The sequence below is a fragment of the Adiantum capillus-veneris genome, chromosome 25 (genome assembly GCF_014529385.1).
Source record: "Adiantum capillus-veneris isolate H3 chromosome 25, ASM1452938v2, whole genome shotgun sequence".
Lineage (NCBI taxonomy): Eukaryota > Viridiplantae > Streptophyta > Polypodiopsida > Polypodiales > Pteridaceae > Adiantum > Adiantum capillus-veneris.
In genome coordinates this window covers 29,170,517-29,183,182 of record NC_140955.1, presented here as the reverse complement: position 1 = coordinate 29,183,182, position 12,666 = coordinate 29,170,517, and the positions used below count along the sequence as shown (strand labels likewise).

At 43.6% G+C, this 12,666-nt stretch overlaps 1 protein-coding gene across 1 annotated transcript in view; it reads left to right on the top strand.

The window, feature by feature from the left end:
• Positions 1–1,856: 1,856 nt before the first annotated feature.
• The window catches only part of LOC147424638 (protein disulfide isomerase-like 1-4), a 51,370-nt gene continuing 40,560 nt past the window's right edge, over positions 1,857–12,666 (top strand). The window contains exon 1 of the mRNA XM_086499887.1: positions 1,857–2,533. Coding sequence (XP_086356013.1) covers positions 2,007–2,533 — 527 coding nt within the window. The 5' untranslated portion in view covers positions 1,857–2,006. The remainder of the gene's footprint in view (positions 2,534–12,666) is intronic.

The following is a 12,666-nucleotide window of genomic DNA, read 5'->3' as shown; positions in this document are numbered from 1 at the left end:
GCTCCTCAAACCAATTTCCAATTTTCCTCCAACGAAGCACTTGCCATGGATGTGTGTGTGTGTGTGTGTGTGTGTGAGAGAGAGAGAGAGAGAGAGAGAGAGAGAGAGAGAGAGCAATTACCATATTAAAAATTAGATACGACATGCTTTAACACTGGACATAGATGGTTCTCTCCATGACCAAAAGGGGGAGAGGGAAAGAGTTCACCATCTGTGGAGGTTGTAGGTTATCGACTATTGAGGCGACACCTCCTTCCATATGGAGCCTCATAATGGCTATAATGAACTTGATTGCATTGGCAATTTGCATCTATGACGCACCACCATTCTCTTCTAATTTTGTTTCAATCCTTTGCTACCTATGATATACCACGTGTTGAACTGCAAAACTCTCAAATTCGCGCCCATGAAGCATGGTGCTTGGTTGCTGATGCAGGCGAGGCTAGTGGACTTTTGCAACAACAGTACTATGCTCCTGGAGGTATAGCTTGCTTGCTGCAAAGACAGAATATACGAACAACCATGAATGTGCAACATGACTCTCTCTCTCTCTCTCTCTAACCTTAAAGAAACACACCATGTCTTCATGGTTCTTCTATTCCTGCTCCATATAAACATGGCTCATTGGTCATCGATCATCCAGCTTGTACTGAGAATTTTCCCTCCCTCTCTCTCTCTCTCTCTCTCTCTCACACACACACACACACACACACACACACACACAAAGCCAATAGAGGAGGCAAAACTGAAAAGAGAGAGTTTTGCCCTCTTTTCATTTTTTTCCTCCTGCATCAGCTTTGTGTGCCTGTGTGTGTGTGTGTGTGTGTGTGTGAGAGAGAGAGAGAGAGAGAGAGAGAGAGAGAGAGAGAGAGAGAGAGAGAGAGAGAGAGAGCTTGTGGTTGAGGAGATGAGCATTTGGGTATGCGAAGCAGTAGGAAGCATCGATAACCATCACACACACACACACACACGCAAACTTGGACCGTAGAGGTCTGCAGATAAGATTATGCTTTGTCAATTCGGTGAAGAACCCTCGTCATGCAGCAAGAGGAACCGAGGGTGAGGGAGCCTAAAGAGGCAAAAAAGCAAGGGCAGGCCTTGAGGAAGGAGGGAGGACTTGGTCGAAAAAGAAGCTCTATGTGTGTGTGTGTGTGTGCTGGACGGTTCACCCACCCACCCCCCCCCCCCCTTCTTCACCTCCCTGTCGGAAAGAGGCCCTCCATAATAGATTATAATATAATAAATTAAAGGAAAAATTACCAAAATACCCCTCTAATTTGCGGAAATTCCCAAAATACCCCTCAAATTTCAAAAATTCCCAAAACATCCCCAATATTTTGTCACAAATTCCCAAAATGCCCTTCAATTTTTCCAAAATTCCCAAAGTACCCCCGGTTGTGAGATTAAATTTCTTGAAAGACAAAAAAATTGTAGCTTTTCATAAGAAGACTCACTGTCTATCAATACAAGATGCTAAACTAGAATTTGGGTATGTTACGTAGGCTTTGGAGATGAATTTCTTTATTATTTTTAGACATAATTGCCCTTTTTGCAAGGTAATTTGTGACAAATTACATGCTAGGCACTCAAAAATGGATCTAAATTGTTAAATAGAAATAAAGATTCGAAAATCTTAAGTAGTCCAACCAAAATAGATGCAAGGGTATTTTGGTAATTTTGAAATTTGAGGGGTATTTTAGGGATTTTCACAACTTAGAGGGGTATTTTGGTAATTTTCCTTAAATCAAATAGATACCTTAGTGGAGTCTGGACTTTGGACTGCGGTTGATATTTGGGCCGCTTACGACTGGAGTCTGGACTTTATTAACTGATGGCGCGATGGGGTGGTTGACATAATATAAATGGTTTAAATAAAGTCACGCAGCTACACGTTGCACGGTTGCAGACTGGTGCACTAGTGCGGCGAGCTGACGCAAGCGAAAGCAGCTTGCCGTGCCTGGAGTTGTATGTACTGGCATTGCAGGTGTTTGTGACGCAGGCACGATATGGCGAGATTTAGTTTTGCTCTGTGTGCTCTTCTGGGCATTTGCCTTCTGCTTTGCCGCTCTGCACAGACCTCAGAGTCCTCTTTGCCGGAGCTTGATGCAGCAGAGATTGAAGCTCTGGGCATTGAAGACGGGATTGCAGACGAGGTGTCTGGAGGTTTTGATGAAGAAGAGTTTGGTGAGGATGATTTCCCGACAGGGGGAGAAGACGATGCGGAGGATGACTTTATCTCTCACATTGCAGATCCAGACGTGGTTGTGCTTTCATCTGGTAATTTTTCAGAGTTTCTGGCGACCAACCATTATGTGATGGTGGAATTCTATGCCCCATGGTGCGGCCATTGTCAAGCTCTAGCCCCAGAGTATGCGACTGCTGCCACGGAACTCAAGCTTCTGGGGGTTTACCTCGCCAAAGTTGATGCGACCGTTGAAGCTGAGCTTGCCCAACAGCATGGCATCCAGGGATACCCCACCATCATTTTTTTTGTTGATGGCAAGCCCAAACCTTATGCACATCATCGTACCAGGTGAGTATGCTCCCAATCTTTTGGTTAAGCAACCTTGAAAGCATTTAGGACAAGTCTAGTGTATTTGGCGTACCATATATCAAATATTCCAGAGCAAGTTTCATCTCTGATGGAAATCTCGTGCCTTAGTTTCTGGGTTTATCTACACAGAGGATGATTGTGATAGGATTTTACCCCTTATCACCACATGTTATATCGTTTGGGCTTCCAGTTATCAAGGCACTGGAAATTCAGGTGAAACTTACGTAATCACATAGGAAGTGGCTCGTTCATTTTAAGAGAAGAAGATCTTTCGCTCTTTATGCTGTCCAGCTACATGTTGGGGAAAGACTGGGTCGAGGACAAGCAAATTGTCTTTCCCTACTTTCACTCTGAAAAGTTTTACACTGGAACGATTTGGTAGTGCTGGACTTTGACAGCCACAATTGGCTTCCTCTTGTATGCATCTGTTCACCACAATAAGAGGATGTTGCATCCTATTATCACAAAGCCTTTAAATATCAAACTGTGTCTTAAGTAAGGCTTGTATCTTTGTGAGAGTTTGTGCAAATCCCATTGGGTCACAAGCATTAGCATTCGGTATTGCTCCTTGGAGGAAAGTCTTATCTTCATGATGGATTCTGATGGGATGTCCATTGGAGTCAAACTTTTATTGGATACTCTTAGCTCTGTTCATAGTTTAGTGGTCACATTGAAGGCATGATGTTTGGTATACACAGTGGTGAAGTAGAGAGTGTCGGCTCAGACAATTACCAGACTATCTCAGGTCTGTTCCCAGTGGGATACTTCAGTGGGCTCCTCCAGGGCAGCGGAGGGGCGTAGATACTCTTTCCTCAAGACGTGGGCGAGATCTTCAGTCCTTTTCAGTCTGGACCACGGAGATATCACATGGCTGTACGCACCTCCCCAGTGGTTTATTTTGCACTCTTAATACATGCCACCTTGATGTAAAAATCGCATTCACATTGTACTCCCTTTCTTGTACATCCTCTGGGTCATAGGCCTTTGAGCATCCTGAGCGGTCTCTTTGTCCACAGTGTACAGCCACTTTTTGTGCCAGAAAAAATTAAAATGATTCTCTCCCCCCATTGGGGGGAGAATCAGCTCTGGCACTGAATTGCTTGGACTTCGGCAGGGCCTACTTTTCTTTATACAAATGGAGAGACGGTATATAGACAGGGAATGAATCTAGCTAGTTTGGCTGAGGGTCGAGCTGTCAAAGTCATATTGTCCAAATCTATAACGAGATCTTCAGCTGCACATTTAGGAGATTGGTAGCAGTCAACATTACCTACTTGGGACTGATTTCACAGTAAAAACTGACCGCCAAAGTTTGAGGTATTTCCTTACTTAAATCAAGTTGTCGGAGAAGCATATGAGAATGGCAGATTCTTTCTCCATGTTTCATTTTCAAGTTATATTTAATCTAGGAAAGAAAATTATAGTGGTTGATGAATTGTAAAGAAAGCCATATATAGCGGCCATTTCTATTGCATCTCACAATGACTCATCAGCGATGTGTGAAAAGTATGATACAGATGCTAATTGTGCTTCTATATGGGCTGATTTGATGGCTGATCATTCACATGATTTTGTCATCAAAGATGGATGTATAGTGGACAATCATTTTACGTATTATGGCAGAGTTGAGGCATAACGTTATGGATGAGTGCCTACACTACATATGATAGAGCGATATTTCTTTTGGCCAAGTATGTGGCAAGATATTGAAGCATATGTACGTGAATGTATTACTTGGCCAAAAGAAATATCGCCCTATCATATGTAGTGTAGGCACTCATCCATAACGTTATGGCATAATGTTATGGATGAGTGCCTACACTACATATGATAGAGCGATATTTCTTTTGGCCAAGTATGTGGCAAGATATTGAAGCATATGTACGTGAATGTATTACTTGCCAAAAGGTCAAGTTTGTTAGAGCATAAAATGCCTGGTTTACTTCAGCCTTTACCTATTCCCTTGCAATTGTGGCAAAGCATTGCAATTGACTTCATAATGGATTTACTAAGGATCCAACAAGGCAATGCTGCTATTTGGACGATTGCTTACAAATTTAGTAAACAAGCTCACTTTTTGCCGGTTAAGAAAACCATCAAAGCTGAGCGCATGGTTAAAATATTTCTTGCACAAGTGTTCAAACATCATGGAATCCAGAAGTCTTCTGGGGATAGAGAACTACAAGTCTCTTTTGGAAAGCATTGTTTGATAACATGGGAACAAAGGTTCAATTTTCATCCACTTATCATCGTCAAACGGATGGGCAAAGTGAGGTTGCAAATTTAGTGGTCTTGGATCTTTTGAAATGCTAGGTTGCGGTTCAAAAGACTTCATGGAAAAGTATCTATCGCTTGTGGAATTTGCTTATAGCAATACTGTCACATGACACATCCAATCCTATGTGTCCGTGGACAAGCTACAACATATCCAACGGTCGGTTCAGTTCAGTTAGTCTAGAATAGGAAGTGATCTGGCACTTTTGTGAGTCTGTTCGCAGATCGTGCATAACCAGTCACTTAGATTAGATGCATATCCATTGGTTGCACACAGCATGATCATCAACATTCCCATTAGAATCCATCAAGGGAATTTTCCAGTGCATTAGACCTATTTTCCCTATTTTTGATATTTTTCACTTATTTATTAAGTGACTTTTGTTGGAAAGTAGGTAGGGCAATTTTGCTAAGTTTGTATAAGTAGAAACCTAGCGCTAGCACTTCCTGGCAACAGAGGCAGCAGGAGCACCTTGCTCAACAGGCAACTTCTCAGCAAGACCAACCCCTGTGACAACTCTGGCGTTTTCAGCATTGTAGAAGGCCTAGCGTTTTTGCATCAGATCAGCCAGCGTTTTTGCACTTGCAGATTCACGGCGACACTAGACAATAGATCACCACTAGCGTTAGCAGATTCCCACCGCTGAACCCCAAATCAGCCTAGTGTTATTGGATCAGCCAGAGACCTAGCATTTTTGCAGATCTTCGCGATAGAAGCAGCAGTAGCACCAGCGTTTTTAGTTTTCAGCAGTTAGACTCCGCAGTAGAACCCCCGAACCTCGCAGATCTCACCTTCCCGCAGCAGATCCTTGCTGCACGGTCAGATTCCGCATGGTTTACAGATTCAGCCCGGAAAACACAGATTTCAGCATCTGTGTTTTCAGCGCGTCGTCGTTGCATTGTTGTCATCGTCGTCGTCACCGACATAGAGTCAGAATTCAACAGATAAAGATTTGCAGATTTTAGCCCTTGCATTCTCAGATTTCAGCCCGTCTCGTCGTCGTCCTCATCGTCGGCAAGTCCAAGCATTGTAGAGATTTGTGCAATCATAAGTAGACCGCTCTCGCCGTAGAGAGTGGGGCCTTTGGAGGAGGGTTTGGCAACATTCTGGTGTCGTATTCTTCTCTCTATCTCTCAGTTTCATGCACTTCCATTCACAGTGTCCATTCACTTTGTTTGTGTCCATTAAACTCTGTCATTAAAGAACGGAAGGCTCTCCCTTCCCTAAGAACAAGGAACCTTGAGCACAGTTCGGAGCACTCATCTTGAGCAAAGTTCAACATTCATTTCGCTGCACCTTACATTGGTATCAGAGCTTTGGGAGTGTTCTCTATCACTCAAGGAAAGAACCACAAGAATCACAAGAATTTTTTTTGCTTGTTGCGGTCGCACGTAACCCAAGACCTCTTAGGCGTGTCGATTCCTAATCGTGTTTTTGAAGAGTGACAGGAAACACAAGAAAGAAGGGCTTGTCCAGCCTCCCCTTGTGCCTCTTTTCACTTATTGAGAGCGGACCGTGCACTTAGCGGGCGGCTAGTCGACGTGAGGTGGGAAAAAGAAACCTTGGTGTGAGCGCAAGGCCGCCAAGGAGTGCGCCCACGGAAAGAGCAAAACTCGGGTGAAGAGAAGATCCTTCTCTAACACAGATTGCAAGTGAGAGAACTCAAGAACCTCAAGAACTCAAGAACCTCGCGACCCCCAAAAACCTCAAGAACGTAAGACCCCTAAGAACCCAAGTTCCTTGTGAACTTAAGAACCCAAGACCACAAGAACCCACAAGAACCCACGACTTCAGTGGATGGTCATCACTCGAAGCGGAATGGATACTTCGCTTAGAGGTTATGAGCATGAGAGAGGCGAAGAAGAATTTTCCCCACCAGGAGGTTTTTCCGACCCTCTCCCTTCCCCATCTACGCCAAGGATTGCACTAACTCCTATGGAGGAGTTGAAGCAGTTGTTTATGTAAAGAAAGTTAGAACGCGAAGAAAGAAAAGCATAAAGAGAAAGCAGAAAGAAAGGCCTACGAAGAAAGGAGGGTAGCCATTGATCGTGAATACGAAGAACGAATGGCAGTCATAGAGCGTGAGCACGAGCGCGAGAACAAAGAAAGAGAAGCAGAGTTTGATCGCGAGAACAAAGAAAGACAAGCAACATTTGATAGCGAGAACAAAGCAAGTCAAGCAATGAACGACCGACAAATGAAAGAGATGTTGCGACTCTTTTCTAAAGTGCAAGCATATATGCAAGAGATTCGGGAAAAGGAGACTCTCTCAGTCTCTTCTTCTCCAAAGCATGACACACAGGATTTGCATGATGATAAGCATGATGAATTGCATGAGAATGATGAGCATGATGATTTGGATGATAAGGACAAGCATGATGATTTGCATGATGATCACGATGTGATTTCTCACGAGCATGATGATTTGTATGATCCAGACGTGATTGTCCACAAGGATGACGGTTTAGTTGATGCTTTTTCTAGCAAAGCTAACCTCGTTGCAGATTCGATCAATCACTAAGAATCGATCTTGGCTTTCGAGTCGAGGTCCACAGCACCCCCCCCCAAAGGCAGATTCGATCAAACACGAAGAACCGATCTTGACTCTCGAGCCTAGGTCCAAAGAACCCTTACAGGAAGTACTATGTGTTCGAATGATTAGTCAGCACGCATTGTACGAGTGTTTCATTCGTGATTGTTTCCTGTATTTTAGTCAGCATCTTTATGTGATCCCTTTCCAAAGGCGTGACAGATTGTACGTTGAGCACGTTTCACTCATGAATGAGCACAGATGTATGCGGATTATTCATGAAAAGTTGAAAAGTATGCATTCAAGGAAGTCACATTCCATGTCTCTTCCTTGGCACGACACAGTTGTAGAAAGAGCACAAGACAGTATGAGCACCAAGCATGGGCATTTCCGTTGTGAATTGTCACAGTTGATTGATTTAGATCAGAAAGAAAAGATTCGATCTCATTGTTTACATGTGTTTGATGATTGGTTTGGCACTCCATTTCTATGTTCATCTACATTGCTTGCATAGTCTTTAGAGAAGACAAGATTTTTTCCAATCACTTTACATCGAATGGGTATGTTCATGTTTTTGTGTTGGAACCCATGGAGAGATTCTTGAAGAAGAAAGAAGCATGACTCTAGACGAAGTTGAAGCATCGAAGGAGCCACAAAAGACTTTGTGTCGCTTTCGGCGCGGCCCAAAGAAGCAAGCGTTGCAGACCTTTATGAAGTTCAAGTATTGCACAACCCACACATCAGAGTGGACCGGCGAAACCCTTCCAGGATTCCGGATGCTATTGGCGATCTCCCTCGATGCCATAGAGTTTGGTACCAGTACCTCACTTTGAAAAGGAGGGGATGTCACGTGACACATCCAACCCTACGTGTCCGTGGACAAGCTACAGCATGACCAGGGTTCAGTTCAGTTCAGTCAGTCTAGAATAGGAAGTGATCTGGCACTTTTGTGAGTCTGTTCGCAGACCGTGCATGACCAGTCACTTAGATTAGATGCATATCCTCTGGTTGCACACAGCATGATCATCAACATTCCCATCAGAATCCATTAGAATCCATCGGGGGAATTTTCCAGTGCATTAGACCTATTTTCCCTATTTTTGATATTTTTCACTTATTTATTAAGCGACTTTTGTTGGAAAGTAGGTAGGGCAATTTTGCTAAGTTTGTGTAAGTAGAAACCTAGTGCTAGCACTTTCTGGCAGAAGAGGTAGCAAGAGCACCTTGCACAACAGGCAACTTCTCAGCAAGACCAACCCCGGCGACAACTCTTGCGTTTTCAGCATTGCAGAAGGCCTAGCGTTTTTACATCAGATCAGCTAGCGTTTTTGCATTTTCAGATTCACGGCGACACTAGACAGCAGATCACCACTAGCGTTATCAGATTCCCACTGCAGAACCCCAAATCAGCCTAGCGTTTTTGGACCAGCCAGAGACCTAGTGTTTTTGTAGATCTTCACGACAGAAGCAGCAGTAGCATCAGTGTTTTCAGTTTTCAGTAGTCAGACTCCGCAGTAGAACCCCCGAACCTCGCAGATCTCACCTTCCCGCAGCAAATCCTCGCTGCACGGTCAGATTCCGCAAGGTTTACAGATTCAGCCCGGAAAATGCAGATTTCAGCATCTGCATTTTCAGCGCATCGTCGTCGCATCGTCGTCGTCACCGACATAGAGTCAGAATTAAGCAGATAAAGATTTGCAGATTTCAGCCCTTGGCATTCTCAGATTTCAGCCTCGTCGTCGTCCTCATCGTCGTCGACATCGTTGGCAAGTCCAAGCATTGTAGAGATTAGTGCAATCATAAGTAGACCGCTCTCGCCCTAGAGAGTGGGGCCTTCGGAGGAGGGTTTGACAACATTCTGGTGTCGTATTCTTCTCTCTATCTCTTAGTCTCACGCACTTCCATTCACAATGTCCATTCACTTTGTTTGTGTCCATTTCACTCTCTCATTAAAGAACGAAAGGCTCTCCCTTCCCTAAGAACAAGGAACCTTGAGCACAGTTCGGAGTACTCATCTTGAGCAAAGTTCAACATTCATTCCGCTGCACCTTACAAATATAGTGCATGCATCCATAGAAAAGGCTCTCTTGAAATTGTGTATGGCAAAGTGATTTTTCCACGTATTCTACATACTAAGGATGAAATCTTTGCAGTTGATGAATATGTAAGAGACTTGGATATTGCTTTTCTTCAAGTGAGGACAACCATTGCAAAGTCGCAAGAAAAGCATAAGAAGGCTGTTGATAACTACAAAAGACTAATGGATGTAAAAGAAAACGATTGGGTATTATTAAAATTTGAGAAAGCTAGACTAAGAAGGAAGCCAAATGATGAGAATTTTACTGCTAAAGGCAAAGGAAAAGGTTCTCAAAAAAAGGAATGTATCCTAAGTTTGCTACTAGGGATTATGGTCCTTTTTGTGTGAACGAAGGGATCAATGAAGTTGCTTTGGGACTTGCTTTACCTAGTCATTGGCGAATATATAAAGCTTTTCATATAAGTCTTCTTCGCAAGAATGTTGAACCGGAACCCACATATCCAGTCAGTGAGGATCCACCAGAAGTGGATGAGCTTAAAGAGATTTTCCAACCTGAACAAATTGTGTTTTATAAAGAATGCAAGGTAGAAAATGGAAAATTTGTGAGACGGTATCTTGTTAAGTTCAAGAACTATCTTCCCATGGATGCAAAGTGAGTTGATGAAGAGTTCTTTAAGTTGAATGTTTTTCAGTTGTGGACAGCTGTTTAGAACCAAGGGGGGATATCACCTTTTGGCTGCTTCAATGGTATTGTGGTCCAAATGTTTTGCTTGTATTGAGGAACATAAATGATAATATCGCATGGGTTGTCACCTCTGTCTGGGTGTTTTCAGATCTTATGTTTTGGTTGGATCTTGAACTTTGAGTTCATGCGTGGAACGATGGACTTGGCTTTTTGTTGGACTTGTGTTCACATGCACATGTTCGGAACTGCCTTGTGTGTAAGGTGCAGTGGAAGTGAATGTTGAACTTTGCTCAAGATGAGTGCTCCGAATTGTGCTCAAGGGTTCCTTTTACTTACGGAAGGGATAGCCTTCCGTTCCTTTAGTGAGAGAGTGCAAATGATTACAAACAAAGTGGATAAACACTGTGAATGAAGGTACTGAGATTGAGAGAGAGAAGAGAATACGACACAAGAATGTTGTCAAACCTTCCTCCAAGGGCCCCACTCTCTATGGCGAGAGGTCTATGCTATTGATTGCACGAATCTGGTACAATGGTCATAGATGCAATGGACTTGCCGACGATGTTGACGACAATGATGACGGCGACGAGACGGGCTGAAATTTGAAAACTCTAGGGGCTGAAATCTGCAAATCTGCTATCTGCTGAATTCTGAATTTATGTCGGCGAGGACGGCGATGATGACGACGCGACGAGGATGCGTTGAAAACGCAGATGCTGAAATCTGTGAACAGCGGTTGAAACTGAAAACACTGGCTGATCTGACCACGCGGCGAGGATCTGCTGCGGGAAGGTGAGATCTGCAAGGTTTGGGACTTGATCTGTGGTGTCTTAGTGCTGAAAACTGAAAACGCTGATGCTAGGGCTGGTCTGTCGCCGGGAATCTGCAAAACGCTGATGTTGGTGTGGAATTGCAAAAACGCCGGGATGATCTTGCGGAATCTGCTAATGCCGGGATGATCTTGCGGAATCTGCTCTTGCAAAAAACGCTAGGCTGTCACGATGGCTGAAAAACGCTAGGTTGTCTTGTTGGGTCTTGCTGAGAAGGTGCACTGCCAGACACTCGGTCTCTGCTGCCTCTTCTGCTAGAAAGTGCTAGCGCTAGCTTTTCTTATATACTTGCTTAGCCAATTTGCCTACCCAGTTTCCCAACACGTCACTTATTAATAATAAGCGAAAAATGGTTAAAATAGGGAAAATGGGTTCTATGCACTGTAAAATGCTTAGGATGGCTCCAGAGGATATGCAACTACTAAGTGCCTGTACATGCACGGCCTGCGCATAGGCTCACAAAGGTGCCAGAACGCTTCCTAAGCTAACCTGAACCCCAGACCTGAAGCAGCTTGTCCACATGACACATAGGGTTAGATGTGCACGTGACATTGTGTGTGAACTATCCACAAGGTTTGGTACCATTGTGTACTTGTGCAAGAATGTCCCCTAGTAATAGGCTCATGAGTAGGGACCATCTATTATTGATGTTGCATTGCATAGCATATTTACGTGCTTGCGTGTTTAATTTTTGGATGCTACCTTCTTGTTCGTATCTCATGAATAGTTTCGAGAAATGGGGATGCCTGTCCGAAACTGTGCGTATGTTGTTTGTGCTGACACATTTTGTGGCTTGTGAATAGGTGGTAAGTATAATCCTCTTTTCGGGGTGAGAAAATCCTAGGACTAGAGCCTTGGGCGACCAAAAAGTCACTTAGAACATTAATAGATATGTGTTCACACACATGTTTGAATTTTAAGTGGACATAAAGGACTTAAATTAAACCCCATTGACCAATTTGAGTTTTTTTTTTTAACAACACTGTAGATGGCCTATAGAGGGAGGTGCTTATCTCTTCCAAATATTAGTCATGAAATATGGTCAGACGAGAGCCGTGTACCATTGGGCAAGAGTCACGCATAGGCATTACCATGGCCACTTAATTGATGCACCACATATACTGGGAACAACGGAAAGAACTCATAGAAACAAGCTAGGAACCTCCTCCTGGGGAGGAGGATGCACTCGAGTGTTCAAGGGTAAGAGCCCAATTTGAGATTTTTGATAAGTGGCAAATCTAAGAAGACTTTTACCTATAAGAAAATTTGCGAGTTTAAGCTTCTAGGGCATTTTTGGGGGCTAAAAACATTTTGTTGCAGCTTTTTCTGCACTTTGAAGCTTTCTATGGCCATATTGTTAAAGTTTTGACATCTCAAGTGAACTGCCCAATGTGATCCCATTATTTAGTTTGGCTTTTAGGTATTTATTTTACTTATTTGTCGAAGTCTTGGGTAGGGCAATTTACTGGGATTGCTATATAAGCAACCCCTTGCCTCCATTGTATACACATTCAGTAATTTATTGCCAAGGTTGATTGATTCAAGAGACTCTCTCTCTCTCTCTCTCTCTCTCTCTCGTGCTCATCCCCTTGGTCTCTACGCTTTCGCATTGTCGACTTTGACGTGGTATCAGAGCTTCTTGGTGGAGCTTAGTGCTTGAAGCCCTTGGCGTGGAGGAGCAGCCTTGAAGAGAAGAGAAGACCCACAATCACCGGCATCCCTTGGTATCACCCTCCTACTACCTGCGTTCCAAA